Raw genomic sequence first — 16039 nt, 5'->3', positions numbered from 1 at the left:
TTCCTCCAGCACCACCCACTTCTGCGCCTGTTCCCGCGCGCCGCCCAAGTGAGGCTGGGTGTCTCTGGGCCAGGTAGTAGCAGTTGTGAAACTTCCAGACCTGGCTCTGGGGACCCCCTCCGCCCCGACTTCTAGCTCTGAGGCCTCCTGGCTGCGCGGTTCACTCCTCCCCTTGCCTCAGTTTCCCCTCGGGTCAGTGTAGGAGCTCGGCAGGTGACCCACCTGCTCGCGGGGCCTCTCTGTCGCGGGCCGGAGGGACGCGCCTACAGGGCTCCCGGGCGCCCGCGGGAGGGCGCGGCTTGGCGGGGGGCGCGGGCGGCGCGGGGGGCGGAGACCGGCTCGGCTTCCGCTCCCTCCTCCCGCGTCGTCTTGGGCCGCGGCGCCCGAGGCGGGAGCAGGAGGCGCCGGGAGCCGTGAGGATCCACCGCCGCCGCTGCCGCCGCGCGCGCGCCATGGAGCCCGAGTGAGCGCGCGGCGCTCCCGGCCGCCGGACGACATGGAGACGGCGCCGACCCGGGCCCCTCCGCCGCCGCCGCCGCCGCCGCTGCTGCTGCTGGCGCTGTGCTGCAGCCTGGCCCCCGCCGCGGGTAAGGTGGGCGCGGGGGGACAATGGCCGGGGCCGCAGCAGCCACTTTGCAAGTTGCGGGGCGAGTTGGAGCGCGCGCCGGGGGACCGCGCGCGGGCCCTTTGTCTCTCCCGCTGGGGCCCCTCCCCGGGGACCGAGCCCGCCAGGTGCGGCGCGGGCGGGCCCTCACCTGCCCAAGGCTCGGGGCGCGGGGCGCGCTCAGCAGGGCACCCACGGGCATCGCGGTGGCCCCGGGCAGGCCTGGCCTGTCGCGAACTACTGGGAAAACTTTTCGCGAGCCTGCTTACGGCGGCTGGCCTACCGAGCCCTGGGAAAGTGCCCGAAGTTGCGAGCTAGGAAGTTCGGAGAGCCCCGCGCCGGGCGGCCTGGCCCTGGCCGCTGTCTCTTCGACCTGCGTGGCTGTCAGCCTTCCAAACCGACCGACACCTGCCAGGTGCCCCCATGATCCCAGTGACCCCCAAACGGTGGCGCCTGGCCACCGCTAACCAGTGTCCAGCCCCGGGGTCGGTTGCGTGGGTGCCTTGGTGTGGGGAGGTATGATCGTGTCTCATTTGGACCCACCTTTGGGGAGGTGGCCGGCTGGGGGACTTTCTAACTTTTGGTGTGTCCTGGGGGGTGGAGTTGAGGTCAGGCGGACTCTCGAGAAACGAAGGAGTTGGAAATGCTACACATGTTCTTTTAATTCGGAGATTGCCATGTGGTTTTTAAAGCAAGCCTCTTGCCATCTAAATCATTGTTTTCGGATGTGTTGTGTTTTGTTTTTCTGGAGTGCGGCTGTCCAAGGGTCCGGCAGATAGTCTTGAACTCCTGGATGGTGTTGATGGCAGTTTGAGGTGGGGTAGGGGGACAACTTCGGGTCCCTTTGTCTGGGCCTTTTAAGGCGAACAGCTGTCCCCCTGTGTATTTCCAGGGTAGACACTTGAGGGAGGTGGCTGGGCCTGGCTCTCTGTGTTCAGATTCCCTGGGTTGCAGTGCCTTACACCCAGGTTTTTTTTTTTTTTTTTTTTTTGTGGGGGGAGCGAAGGGGCTGGCTTCCTCTAGCTCTGGAGCTTTCAGCCTCAGCTTGAGGGCGCCGAGGGAGTCTCCCCCTAAACTTGTCTCCCTGGGGATCGTGTTTACATTTTCCGGCCGTGTCTGGTGCTAGCAAAACAAGGCGAAGACAAAACCGTGACAGGCCGTGGGAAGTCCAGGCCAGCGCTGCTCTTTCCGGAAATGCCTGGGTCGTGGCTGCAGAAGGGGTATGGGGGTGGGGGTGAGGGGGCTGTTTGTTTTAAAGGTGGGGTTTGTAAGCCGACTTTCCTGTCCGAGGTGGGGTTGACATTTCTGGAATCCCCTGCCTGTCGTCTGGTATCCTAGACGGAACATCTTTATAGTTTGGTGGTGTATGAGGCAGAAATAGAGTCGATTATTTTAACATTAGGAAGCCAGGCCCCAGGAGTACCAGCTGATGGGGTAATCCAGGCCTAAAATGGAAGCAAAGGGAGGAATCTCCTCCACGCTCTTATTTTGACTGTTCTTGGTGACTGTGCGCCCCCAAAATGTCTGTGTGAGATTCACGCTTAGGGAGTCTGGAGAGAAGGCAGTAAGTGGGCAGCTAATTATTTTTCCTGATTGCTTCCTGTTGCAAATTGAAGCTGTGGGCCCACAGAAAAGCCTTTGTTCTAGTGGTCCCAGTGTGGAGAACGGCATTCCCCAGCCTGGAAACCCTAGGCTTCTCTTCTGCCTGTCTAAAGCACTTGTCCCAGGACCAGCCTGGCCTGTCTGCCCCCCTGGGAGGGCCCAGCCAGCACATGTTGGGTTATATTGGGTTAACTAAATGCTGAGTGGAGTCCCTTCCAAATGAGGATCCTATTCCTTGATCCCTCTGCGCAACAAATTACCCAGGCAACCTGTTTGATCCAACATTTGGCCTGAGCGTCTCTGGAGAAGGCCACCCCGCGGTTCCCAGCATAGTTGGAACCCTTTTTATTTTGACTATAGAGTGTCACTGCTCAGGCATCTAGCAGAATTCACACCGGGGGTGGGGGTGGGGAGCAGCCAGGTGAGGATTCTGCCACTGGCTTTGCAAGTGGGTGCCCTCAAGGCTGGAGAGTAGGGTGTCAGACCAGCTAGGATTTTATTCCTAGCTGCTGTTTGCCTTTGGGGGGCTTACATAGCCTCTCTGTGTTTGGTCTAAGGAGCTGGCGCCCTCTCTTCCATGTGGTGGCTTGTGTGGGGTACAATACTCTCAGCACTGTCCCTAGCCCAGGTCTGGTTAGCGGTGGCAGAGCTTCAGGGACAGTTGTGTGACATGGCCTTTGATCTTTCTGGCCCTGGAATTCGGGAGGCTGTTGCTACATGGTCTGGATTTCTTTTTGTGTGTTCGTATGTGTGCATGCCTGTGCATGTAAAGGCCAGAGGTTAAACTTCTGTAGTTTTCTTAGGAGCCATCATGTGCATACAGAGGCTGGAGGTCAGCTCTCAGTAGTGTTCCTCAGGAGCCATCCACCCTGTTCTTTGAGACAAGGTCTCTCACTGGGAGCTGGGCCTCACTGATTATAAGCATGTCACCACGACTGGCTCTTCACATTGGGCTCTGGATGTGTTTCATGCCTGCTTACACAGGAAGCACTTTGCCGGCTGAGCTGCCCATCTTCCCAGGCCCTGTTCTGGGCTTGTCTTCTGTGTTGTGATCTTGGATATCCAGTAACTGATGAACTTAACTCTGGCCACAGATGAGAGTGGGGAAGTAAAGTGATGTAGATGGACCAGGCCTTGTGGCCTAAAGTCTAGTCCCAGCCTTGGCACTTGCCAGGGGGAGGTAAGCAGCTGACTCTGCTCTTGCCTTTCTCCCCAGGAACATGGCCGTGAAAATCCTTCCTGTCACAATTTAGTAACTTAGTGGGAACACTTTTTTTTTTTTTTTTCCGAGACAGGGTTTCTTTGTAGCTTTGGAGGCTGTCCTGGAACTCGCTTTGTAGACCAGGCTGGCCTCGAACTTAGAAAGATCCACCTGCCTCTGCCTCCTGAGTGCTGGGATTACAGGCGTGCACCACCACCGCCCGGCCCGTAGTAACTTCTTAGTAGGAGCATCTGTACCTGTTTTTCTGGTGACTGGTGCCAGGTTAAGCTTGCTGGGTAAAATGGGACAGGGTGGCAGACATAGACAGTTTTGGTGTCTGGGTGTCCATGAGGAGGGGCATTTGGGGCATAGGAGCTGGTATAAAGCTATGGAAGAAATGAGTCCTCACCCTGGGCATGTGGACCAGAGAGGTTCAAGACCCCAGTCCTGAGGGCCAGAGGCAAGGAGGATTGACAACAGGCTGGAGTCAGCCAGTGCTGTCTTAGGTGAACGGTAGGTATGGAATTGAGGTTATTTTTACTTTTTTTTTTTTTTTTTTTTTTTGAGACAGGGTTTCTCTGTGTAGTTTTGGTGACTGTCCCGGATCTCACTCTGTAGACCAGGCTGGCCTTGAACTCACAGAGATCCGCCTGGCTCTGCCTCCTGAGTACTGATTATTATTACTATTGTCTTTGGTTGTTTTTTTAAATTTGAGAACAGAGTTCATTGCAGCTGTGGTTGGCCTGAAACTGGATATGTAAACCATGTTAACCTTGAACTCAGAGATCCTCCTGCCTCTGTCTTTGGAGTGCTGGGGTTAAAGGTGTGTGCCTGCTTGTCTCTGGAACTGATTTTTAGAAAAGATTTTTATTTTAAACTGTGCGTGTGTGTGTGTGTGTGTGTGTGTACATGCATGAGTGCAGTTCACCATTGGAGTTCAGAAGAGGGCATTGGGTCCCCTGGAACAAGAAGTCCATACAGGCCACTGTGCTGCCCAGTGCGATGCTGTGGAATACATTCATCTTCTGCAGGAGCCATAGCCATTGTCCAGCAGCTCCGGAACCAGCTGGGCATGCTGGCACATGCCGCCACCCCAGCATTCAGGGGTGCAGGCAGAAAGGTCCGAGCTCAAGGCTCTTTTTTTTTTTTTTTTTTGAGACAGGGTTTCTCTGTGTAGCTTTGCTCCTTTCCTGGAACTCACAAACATCCACCTGCCTCTGCCTCCCGAGTGCTGGGATTAAAGGCGTGCGCCACCACCGCCCGGCAAGGCTCTTCTTAATACCCAGCCCCCATCCAAAAATAATCAACCCAAGAAATAAAAATAAAAAACTGGGATTGAAGGGCCTGGAGGGATGGCTTAGTGGCTAAGAACACTTATTTCTCTTACAGAGGACCAAGGTTCAGTTCCCAGGACCCACTGGCAGCTCATAACCATCTGTAACTGGAACTCCAGTTCCAGGGGATCTGATGCCCTCTCCTGGCCCCTGTGGGCACTGCATACACGTGGTACATACATAAGTAAACTACTCATACACAAAATAAAAATAAATCTTAAAAAACATTGGAATTGATGGTTACCTCCTAGGAGTCACACCTCTTTAAAGCATGCATGACCCCAGCATTGGATACGTATGAGGATGGCAACCATCAATTAATAAGACATTTTCATTGTTCCAAAGCAAATCCCATTTTTATTGAACAGTGGCTGCCCATCTTCCTGCCACAGTCTTTGTTCTGCCTCTGGGGTCTGCCTGTGTAGTCACTTCTTGGGAGCTGATAGTGTCTTTCTGTGTTGCCCAGGCTGGCCTTGAACTCTTGGGCTCAAACAATTCCCCTGCCTCAGACTGCTGAGTAGCTAGAATTGGCCATCTTGTACCTGGCTGCCTTTCGTATATGTTGACTTCTTTGTAGCACATGGCAGCAGCACATCGGCCCCTTTCATGGCTGAGTGCTATTCTACTATGTGGCTAGACCAAAGTTTATCTGTTTACTCACTGGTTGAGTTGGTCCTGGTTGCCTGTGGCTTTCAGCAAATGAGCTGGGGGGACTGTGTCAGAAGGTTCAGAAGCTAGGCAGTCTGGGCTGGCTTCTAGCCAGCCTGTGCTTCCCTTCACACCCATCTGTATGGAGCCTGGGTCCTGAGAGTGTGGACTGAGTATTCTCACAGACCCAGAGGGAGCTGGACACTGTGGTCAGGAGGCACCGAGTTGGATCACTTAATAGCCCCTGGAAACAGGAGTCTGTGGGGGCAGGCGTGGTGGGAGCCGAGGGCTGCGCCCAGCTTCTGGGCTTCGTGACTCTGCTCACATTTGCTTGGAAAGCTCACGTGGGCTCTGAGCCAGCCGCCTGGGGCAGAGCAGTCCAAGTGTGACGGGTGGAGGCAGCTGTGGGGCCCACAGGGAGGTGGCCCCAGGCCTAGCTGGCGGGTCTACCCTGCTTTCCCTCCAGCCTCTGGAGAATGGCTTGCTGGCTCTTAGCCTCAGTTTCCACATCTACAGAATTGAGCTGACCATCCAGCCTTGCCAGCACCTGTGGGATCTGTGAAGCCTGGGAGGACACAGTGTTCCCTCCTTCCCCTCCTCACCACCACAGTGAGGAAGACACTTGGAGTCCATCTTGGGTACCCAGGTTCCCTTTAAAAGGGGGCTGAGTGCAGGCCGCAGAACTGAATTTCTCGTCCAGTGTGGGGCTTGGAGGTGGGTTAGGATGCTGGAGATCAGTGCCTCTGGGGGCAGGCCTAGGGCCAAAGCCCCACCTCGCTGAGAGGAGGCTGCTTTCTGTGCCATGAGCAAGTGTCCTGGTGTCCCTAAGCAATGTGGAGATATGTGTGGTCAGGATCTGGAACCTTTGCCAATGTGGTGAGTGTACTTTGGTCCCTGTGCTCTGAGCCCCAAGGAATCATTATGTGCTCCAGTCTTGGGCTCCCTGCCTGCTGCCCTGTGGGAGTGATGGGCACCTCACTGATCTCCAGTGAGTCCTGCCTGAGGTGCTGGGCCACTGGTTACTATGGTAACCTTGAGTTCCAGTGGAAGCTGATGCACTCTTAGGGGCCCTCAGCATGGCCATGGGCATCGGTGCAGGTGTCTAGGGCTGCTAAGATTCCTACCACAGCTTTCTGCCTCCATGTGGAACCCTGGAGTGACCTTGTTCGTGTGCCTCAGTTTCCCTAATGGTAAAACAAAATCAGCTGACCCATTTTCTGAGGTCTTTCGAAGCCGGACTGAGTCTTTACTCGTCCCCCTGCCTGGCACTGTTGCTTCCAATTTGTCTTTGTTACCTTGTGGATGTCGGTGGCACCACACTGGCCTCAAAAGGGTTCATGAGGTTTCACCAAAGGGCCATTTTGGGGTTCTGCTCAGCCCTTCTAGGGTCCCTCAGGTCTGCCCAGTTACCTTACCAGCCTCTGGGCCCAGCCCGATCCCTGCAGTTGCAGCCCCTGGGACCCACAGACCTGGTGGAGCCTGTCTGTGTGGTGAGTTTCAGTGACACTATCTCAAATTGCCGGAGAAGAAAGTCCCAGTGAGAGGTTGTTTAGAGCAGGTTGGTTTGGGAGCATGTCTGTGGGCGATGGCCATGATTTCCTTAATTGAGGTGGGAAGACGCTCCCTGTGGGTGGCACCGTTCCGTGGGTCTGGGCCCTGCGCTGTGTGGAAGGAGCTCAAAGTGAGCATGTGTGCACTTCTCTCTGCTGTGGATGGGAGATGTGCCCAGCGGCTTCAAGTTGCTGCCTTGATTTCCCTGCAGTGACAGGCCCTAACCTGGAGTTGTTAACCAGATAAACCTGTACTCCCCTTAAGCCTCATTTGTCAGTGTTTTGTTTATCGCCCTTCGTTACAGAACAGTGTTTGCATGTAGGCCTGTGCTACAGCCACCAGCCGTTTCCCACTGTGGGGAGATGGTGTATATTGGGTGTGGGTGTAGGTTCACGTGGGTCCTTGGAATCATGAGACTGAGGCCCTTCGAGGATGAATCTAGCCCTTAGCAGCTGCAGAGGGGTTGTCCTTCCGACTGAACCTCTGTAGCTTAGCAAAGGGCCCCTTTATTGTTCTCCAGTTGTTGTTGTTTTTTAGCAAGTTAATCTTCGTACCCCAACACCTCCGATCTAAACTTTCCAAAGGGACAATGCCAAATGCAAAATCTCAGTCGATACCTGAGGTGTTCTGGTTCTTTCTTTCTCAACCAAATTTGCATAGGCTTTGCACCTTCAGAAGACTCTCAGAGAAGATTCATACTGAGGGCCACCAGAGAAACAAAAGGTGGATTAAGGCTCGGTGCTAACCCTCTGGAGCCAGACCAGGTGGAGCTCTGTGGGAACACTCTCCCACGGGGAGAGGCAGTGCTGGGCCAGCCGGAGGCCCGCACCTGAGCCTTCTGCCCTGCCAGGGACTCCCCTCAGCATGCGGCTGAGCCACACTGGACTGTGTTTGCACCAACGTCTGTGTCTTAGACCTTTTCTTGCAGTCAGAGAATATCTTTTTAAGATGGTCCAGCTGGGGCTGAGAGGCTGGGTGGCTGTACTGCCTGGTGTGGGCCCTGCTACCCACTACCCTTTGACTGCAACAGGTCATACCATTTCCTCTTGGTAACAGCCTAGTGGCAGTCAGAGTCTGCCAGGTGAGCATGCATGAGCATCAGAGCGTGCTCCAGCTGGTGGCTGGATGTTTGCTGGTTGGCCTTTTTTCTGGCTGTCACTGACACAGCCAGAAAGCAGGGATTGTCTTCTAGGAGTGGTGCGGGGGGGGGGGGGGGGGGGGGGGGGGGGGCACTGGTGGCAGGCTGACCCATTGTGGCCAAGGTGATGCTTCATCTGTAGAGGATACCTGGGGTCTCTTATACATTATACGTGTGCCTTGAGCTGTCCTTGTGATACTCTTGCAGATGCCTGGTAGAGCCCTGCCTACAGGACGCCCCTGAGGAATAGGTGGCCTTTCCCATAGATGTCCAAACATGGGGTCACTGCTAGAGGTTTCAGACTGGCTAGAAAATTGGCCCCCGGGATGCATGTGTTCTGTGTCCACTTGGAGTGTGTGTGTGTGTGTGTGTGTGTGTGTGTGTGTGTGGTGTTGGGTTTGGAACCTAAGGCCTGAGTGTACTCAACTCCTATGTTTTGAATTTAGGAAAACTTTTTTTAAAAAAAGATTTATTTACTTTATTGTATATGTATGAGTGTTTGCTTTCATGTATGGCTGTGTATCATATGCATGTAGTGTCCACAGAGGCCAGAAAAGGATGTCTTGGATCCCCTGAAACTTGAGTTACTGCAGCCCGAGAACCATTATGTAGGTTCTGGGAGCTAAACCTGTCCTCAGCAAGAGCAGCCAATGCTCTTAGGAAGCTCTCTCTCCCGCCCTTTGGAAGAGCCTTTTCTTTTTTTGGTTTTGATTTTGGTTTTTCAAGACAAGGGTTTTTCTGTGTAGCCCTGGCTGTTCTGGAAGTCACTCTGTAGACCAGGATGGACTTGAACTCACAGAAATCTGCCCGGCTCTGCCTCCTGAGTGCTGGGATTAAAGGTGTGTGCCAACACACCTGGCTGGCCCTTGACTGTTTTTAAGTGTGCAGAGATCTGTGACATTAATATGTTGTCAATGTTGTATTACCTCTTTTTTTTTTTTTTGGTTTTTCGAGACAGGGTTTCTCTGTGTAGCTTTGGAGCCTGTCCTGGACTAGCTCTGTAGATCAGGCTGGCCTCGAACTCACAGAGATCCACCTGCCTCTGCCTCCCGAGTGCTGGGATTACAGGTGTGCGCCACCACTGCCCGGCTGTATATTACCTCTTAATTCCACAAATTTTCATCACCCAAACAAATATTTTACCTATGACGTGATTATTTCCCATCCCCACTCAGCTCTGGCCTCTTCCTGCTGTATGTTCCTGTAAGTCTGGAGTTATATTTGTCTGGCTTATTTACATGCTGTTTAGGACAAATGTCATAAGCCTTTTCAGATTCTCGTGCATCAGAATTGTCAGAATTACTGTAGTGAGACATTGGTGTACAGATCTGTTGACCCTTTGCCTCTTTTGGTTATGTGTCCAGAAGCAGATTTGTTGGGTCAAATATTACTTGTTTGATTTTTGCAGATCTGTCTTCTTTCTTATCCTTCTGGGTTGTTGGAAACGGGCAAATGTTACCTACCATGCCCAGGGTTTGTTTTGTTTTTGTTTTTTGAGACAGGGTCTCACTATGTAGCTCTGGGTGTCCAGGAATTCATTATGTGAACCAGCCTAGCTTCAAACTCACAAAGATCCCTCTCTCTCTGCCTCCTGAGTGCTGAGATTAAGGCACACACCACTGCTGCCTGCCTGGCTTATACTTTTCTTTATAGCCTGTTTTATTTCTCCCTGTGGACAGCATTTTGACCTGTATTTTAGTTTTTTTTTTTTTTTTTTTTTTTTGGGCAGGGTTTCCCTGTGTAGCTAGATCTTGTTCTGTAGACGAGGCTGGCCTCGAACTCACAGAGATCTGTCTGGCTCTACCTCCTGAGTGCTGGGATTAAAGGCATACACCACCACCACCCAGCTCACTTGTATTTTTTTTTTTTTTTTTGCATATATTCATCTCTTTAATGTAGATCTGACCCTCCTCCTCATCTCAACCTGTTGACCTGTCAGAGGTCCTTTCTGTACCTTTACGTTGGTTCTTTGTTCTTTTTAAAAGCCAAGTGGTAATGTATGTGGCAAGCTTGTTATTTGGTGTGGTATTAATTGTTTGGTGTATCTGTTCCATATTTTCCTTCAGGTCTATGGCTAATCTTTAATATATATTTTTTGTAATATCATAAAGATATTAGAAATCAGGTATGGTGTTTATGACTGTAATCCCAGCACTGAGGAGATTGGGGCAGGAGGATTGATTGACATAAGCTTGAGGCTAGCTTGTGCTACAGAGTGAGATCCTGTCCCAACAAAACGAAGCAACTGAGAGTGGGAGCACACACCTGTAACCCCAGCACTCGGGAGGCAGAGGCAGGAGGATTGCTGTGAGTTTCAGACCAACCTGGGCAATATAGTGAGATTCTGTCTCAAAACCCAAAACCGCCGGGCAGTGGTGGCGCACACCTGTGATCCCAGCACTCAGGAGGCAGAGCCAGGCGGATCTCTGTGAGTTCGAGGCCAGCCTGGGCAACAGAGTGAGTTCCAGGAAAGTCGCAAAGCTACACAGAGAAACCCTGTCTCGAAAAACAAAACAAAAAACCAAAAACCAAAAAAACCCCAAAAAAACAAAAAAACAAACCCCCCCCAAAAAAAACCCAAAATAATAATAATAATATAGTGCCAAAATGTTTTGTATGATTGAATCTGTCAGTCTTTTTATTATATCTATGGACTGTAAATACATTTTTTTTTCCAGGTCAATTCCTGTTTTACGGCCTTGTGTTCTACATTCGGATTATCTTTGAATTTGTTTGTTTTGAGACAGGGCCTCTCTGTAGATTCCCTGACCTGGCACTGTATGTAGACCAGGCTAGCCTCCAGCTCACATATTTACTGCTTGCTTCTGCCTTCAGAATGCTAGGATTAAAGGCATGAGCTACCACACTTGGCCTCCCTGATTTAAAAAAATCAACTTATTAAAACTTTTAAACCTTATGCTGGAGAGATGGCTCAACAGTTAAGAGCACTGGCTGCTCTTCCAGAGGACCCAGGTTTAATTCCCAGCACCCACATGGCAGATCACACCTGTCTGTAATTCCTGTTCCAAGTCATCTGACTCCCTCACATAGACATGCAGGCAGAATACCAATGTACATAAAATAAAAAATAAATAAAATTAAAAAAATTAAACCTTTATATTTTATGTGCCTAGGTGTTTTGTCTGCTTGTATGTCTGTGCACCACGTATGTGCAGTGTCTATGGAGGCCAGAAGAGGATGTCAGATCCCCTGGGACTGGAGATACAGAAGGTTATGATCCTCTTTGTGGTTGCTGGGAATTGAACCCTGGTCCTTTTGAAGAATAACCATTGGTTTTTTTGTTTTTTTTTTTTTCAAAGATTTATTTATTTATTATGTATATAGTATGTATGACTGCAGGCCAGAAGAGGGCACCAGATCTCATTACAGATGGTTGTGAGCCACCATGTGGTTGCTGGGAATTGAACTCAGGACCTCTGGAAGAGCAGGTAGTGCTCTTAACGTCTGAGCCATCTCTCCAGCCCCAACCAGTATTCTTAACTGATGATCCATCTCTCCAGCCAAAAAGACTTTTACTTTTAATTATATGTATTTGTGTGTGTCTGTGTGTAGGTATGTTCACCTTAGTGTCCACAGAAACCAGAAAAATGGTGTTATACTCCCTAGGGCTGGAGGTACAGGTGGTTGTGAACCACTAGACTTGGGTTCTGGGAACTGAACTTGGGTCTTCTGCAAGAGCAATAAGTGCTCTTAGCCAATTGAGCTGGCTCTCCAGCCACTCACTATTCATTTTTAAGACTATGGTATGAGGTATGGAGATCTGGCAATTGAATGGGGAGCTGCCCCAACAATTTGATGTAATGACCAGCCTGTCTTTGTAGCAGGCTTTCTTGTTGGACTGTCTTTGGACCGCCAGCCTCTTTGGACCACCAGCCTGCAAATAATGACCTGGAGACTTATTAATTAATCTTGGCCTTAGCTTCGGCTTTTCTCAACCAGCTCTTATAACTTAAATTAGATTAAATGTTTATTAATCTACATTCTGCCACATTGAGTTACCTCTCTTCCATCTTACACTTGTTCCCTCTACCTGTCTGTCTGGCAACTCTGCCTTTCCTCAGAGTTGTCTATTTGCCTGGAAGTCCTGCCTATACCTTCTGCCTACCTATTGGCAGTTCAGCTTTTTATTACACCAATTACAGAAATACATTTCACACAGTGTACAAATATCTCACATTTCCCCATTTTTGTCTAAAAAGGAAAGGTTTTTAACTCTAATACAGTAAAACTATGTACAATAAGAACAATTATCAAGTAAGAATCACATTTAAAATATCTAGTCCTTTTGTATTTGGCAAATTTGGAGAAATTATTTTATTATCTTTTCTATCTTGATCCAGAGTTTTAACCTAAACTACTTTGTATCATAATTTGTATTACCATCTTAAAAATATTTTTTTAGACCTTAAAACATCTTTTTAGATATAATTGTAGTCTCTCGACTTTATATCTCTTTTGTAAGTTTCTTCTTTTTTTAAAAAATTGGTAACAAACTATAAGACTATAACTGATTTAGTCTTTAACCCAATCAGGGATCTGAGAAGGATAAAGTATTACCTGAGTAAACAGGAAGTGCAGAGCAGGCTACTTGTATAACTATAGAAATGACAGAGACATCTGGCTGCTTGGACAGTCACCCAAGGTTCTTCTGTGATGTTGGGGCATCCATCTTCAGCCTACAGGCCTAGAATATATGACAGACTTCTGTGAAACAGGAATTTTGAAGGGCTATCTTACCCCTTCTTGGCAAAGTGCAGCAGTCACCTTCTTTGGTGTGTCTTGTTTGTCCAATTTGGACAGGAACTGTCAGCAGTCAAGGCAAGGGCAGTTTCTTGCCCAAATGGCTAGCTTTGACACATTGAAAGCAAACTCCATATGGAGGTTCTTTGATACCCATTGTCCTTTTTTGGAGTAAATTGGTGCTGCAAGAAGCAGACGTGTTTCACTGTCATGAAAAGCTTTATGTTATTAAAACATTTTAAATGTCATTTTCTATAGGTCTCTGAAGTGTTTGAAGACTATTTAAAATATATCTCTGTTTGTCCTTGAAAACATAACTAACATGACTATAAGTTTGATTGTTATTGATTACTAACTACTAACCTGTCTTTCCTTAATATCCTAAATAGCTTTCAAGGACTAAAACTTTACATTTTTAAATGAGCTGCATAGGTACAATACTTTAAACAAGAAATAGAAACATATATAATACAGTATAACAAAAATAACCTTAAATTTGTATCGGTATACAAAAATCTATACCAATGTAAAATATTTGAGATTAATAGTTGTTTTTTTAGTTTAAAAGTAGACTTAATAGTCTACCCTTTTATCCTATTATTTTTATATCTTCTTTTTATCTTTTTAGAAAAAAGATTCTGAATCTAACCTTTGTTTAGTTTCCTCCCTGACCATGACCAGTAACAACTTGAAACCAACTCTCCTAAACAATGACAAACACCCATAATCTACCGAATGACCAAAAACCACCCACCACATCTCTTGGGAATGTGGGCATTGTGTTCTGTAGACTGCTAACTGTTGTCTGGGGGTGACAGCATTTTTAGGGGACCCTGAGAAATGAGGAAATTGATCCAGTCCTAGGAGAGCTGGCTGTATTATCTTTTCTTTAGTCTCTGTGTGATGGGAAAGTGTAGAACTTATCTGAAGTCTTGGCTAGAGTAGTCTATGAAGCTGGACCATCTTTGAAGTTGTTCTGGATGCAGAATTTTGAGGAAACTGAGAAAAGGGCATTCTGAGAGGCTGGATCACCTGGGCTACTTATTATCTTCATTGGTGTCTGGTCCTTTTTTTCTGAAAGCATAAACTTAAAGGTAACATATTTGTATTAATATAAGTATGGAATGTGTGGTGTGTACAAGTCAGCTAAAGATGATTTTTTTTTTTTTTGTTCTATGTTTGAGTAGTTAAAAGGCATCTGTCAATTTTATAAGGCTGTTTGGACTGCATATCCAAACTGTAATATAATAAGTCATGAAGACTCTGTAACCAACAAGATTTAGCATGTCTTATCCAGTCTCAGAGCTGTTCCCATGCAGAGGGATCTGCATATATATTACCTTTTTTGTAGTCTTCCTCCCTCCTTCCTTCCTTCCTTCCTTCCTTCCTCCCTCCTTCCTTCCTTCCTTCCTTCCTCCCTCCTTCCTTCCTCCTTCCTTCCTCCTTCCTTCCTTCCTTCCTCTCTCCTTCCTTCCTTCCTTCCATCCTTCCTTCCTTCCTCCCTCCTTCCTTCCTTCCTTCCTTCCTTCCTCTCTCCTTCCTTCCTTCCTTCCTTCCTTCCTTCCTTCCTTCCTTCCTTTTTTCTTGTCTTGTCTTGTCTTGTCTTTTCTTTCTTCTCATGTCTGTAGCCAAAATCCTCAGGAGGTCTCCTCAGTCAATTATGATCTCCATTAACTTTGAAGGAATCCATAGCTTTTCATTTCCTGTGGAAACAAAAGCACAGCTTCTCCCCCAATGCAACACATTTTCTAATTTTCAATATGAAGTTAAGACATTCCTGAAATATATAGGTTATAGGTTGGTTTAATTAAGCAGTTTCCATAATCCAATGTTTTTGTTTCCATAATCCAGCTATTGCTTCTTGTTCATTAGCATTTAAATATTTTAAAATAAACAAACACCATATAGGGTCCAGACACCCTGTGTATTTCCCATTTTACATGGCCTTTTCTTTTTATATTACATTACTCTCTCTTTAAAGACTTTATTTTTTTCTTTTGGTTTTTTGAGACAGGGTTTCTCTTTGTAGCTTTGTACCTTTCCTAGAACTCACTCTGTAGCCCAGGCTGGCCTCGAACTCACAGAGATCCGCCTGGCTCTGCCTCCTGAGTGCTGGGATTAAAGGTGTGAGCCACCACTGCCTGGCTAGGATTTATTATTTTTAAACTATTTATTTATTTTCCTATAACTGTCTATACTCATTTTCTTTTCTTCAGCATCGAAGCACATTTTATAGCGCATTCTACCTGTTCAGAGGTTTTCTCTCTCTGGACCTGGCTTTGCTGCATGCCTGCATCGTTCTGGACAAACCTTAAACTGCTAGGCTACCGATATCTCCTAGAGGCTCCGCCCCACTTGGTTCCATGAGCATTTAGCCTCCTGTCTGTGGGGCCACATTTACCTGCCCCAGCTCTGGGAATGTGTTGTCTACCTTGTGCCAGCTGCTCAAGTGCTCAGCCGCACAGCAGGGGCTGTTAAAAGAGCCACACCTCTGTGTGCTGAGCTTCCTGGAGAGGCTCTGGTCACCAGGAAGCTGCTTGTTTGGACCTTTTTTCTTTTTTCTTTTTTCTTTTTTTAGCTTTCTCAGGTCTTACATGGATATATGTAGCCCCAAGTTGGGCACCATATATGGCAAACTTTCTTGTTGAACTATCTTTTGATCACCAACCCGCAAATAATGACCCGGGACTTACTGATTATGAAAGCTTAGCCTTAGCTTAGGCTTTTCTCAACTAGCTCTTATAACTGAACCCGTTTATATTAATCTACATCCTGCCACATGATGTTACCTCTCTTCCATCTTGTACCTCCTGTTTCCTCTCTGGCTGGTGACTCCACCTTTCTTCTCCCCCAGAGTTCTCTCTTAGCCTGGAACGCCTGCCTAGCGCTTGGCCGTTCAGCTTTTTATTACACCAATCACAGCAATACATCTTCACCCAGTGTACAAGTATCCCACAACATGTCTCCATTCAACCAGATTACCACTCTTCTTCCCTGTGTGGTATCCTGTCCTGGGATACCTGGCTCCTGACCCTGGCCTTCCCACCAGGTGGCCTGTGGTGCCTCTGCCCTGATCTTTGTACTATCAGAGGTGTTTTCCGATGACTGTGCAAACCCCTCCCCTCTGTTCTGTTTGGGAAGCTTGTTGACTGTCTTCGGTTTTTACTCTTCACCCTCTTGACCTCTTCCTTTGATCTCTT

At 48.4% G+C, this 16039-nt stretch overlaps 1 protein-coding gene across 1 annotated transcript in view; it reads left to right on the top strand.

The window, feature by feature from the left end:
- Window positions 1-367: 367 nt before the first annotated feature.
- Lrp5 (LDL receptor related protein 5) overlaps window positions 368-16039 on the top strand; it is a 104402-nt gene continuing 88730 nt past the window's right edge. The window contains exon 1 of the mRNA XM_036177974.1: window positions 368-587. Coding sequence (XP_036033867.1) covers window positions 497-587 — 91 coding nt within the window. The 5' untranslated portion in view covers window positions 368-496. The remainder of the gene's footprint in view (window positions 588-16039) is intronic.

Source organism: Onychomys torridus, chromosome 1 (assembly GCF_903995425.1).
Source record: "Onychomys torridus chromosome 1, mOncTor1.1, whole genome shotgun sequence".
Taxonomy (NCBI): Eukaryota; Metazoa; Chordata; class Mammalia; order Rodentia; family Cricetidae; genus Onychomys; species Onychomys torridus.
This window is presented reverse-complemented; position numbering and strand designations above follow the sequence as displayed.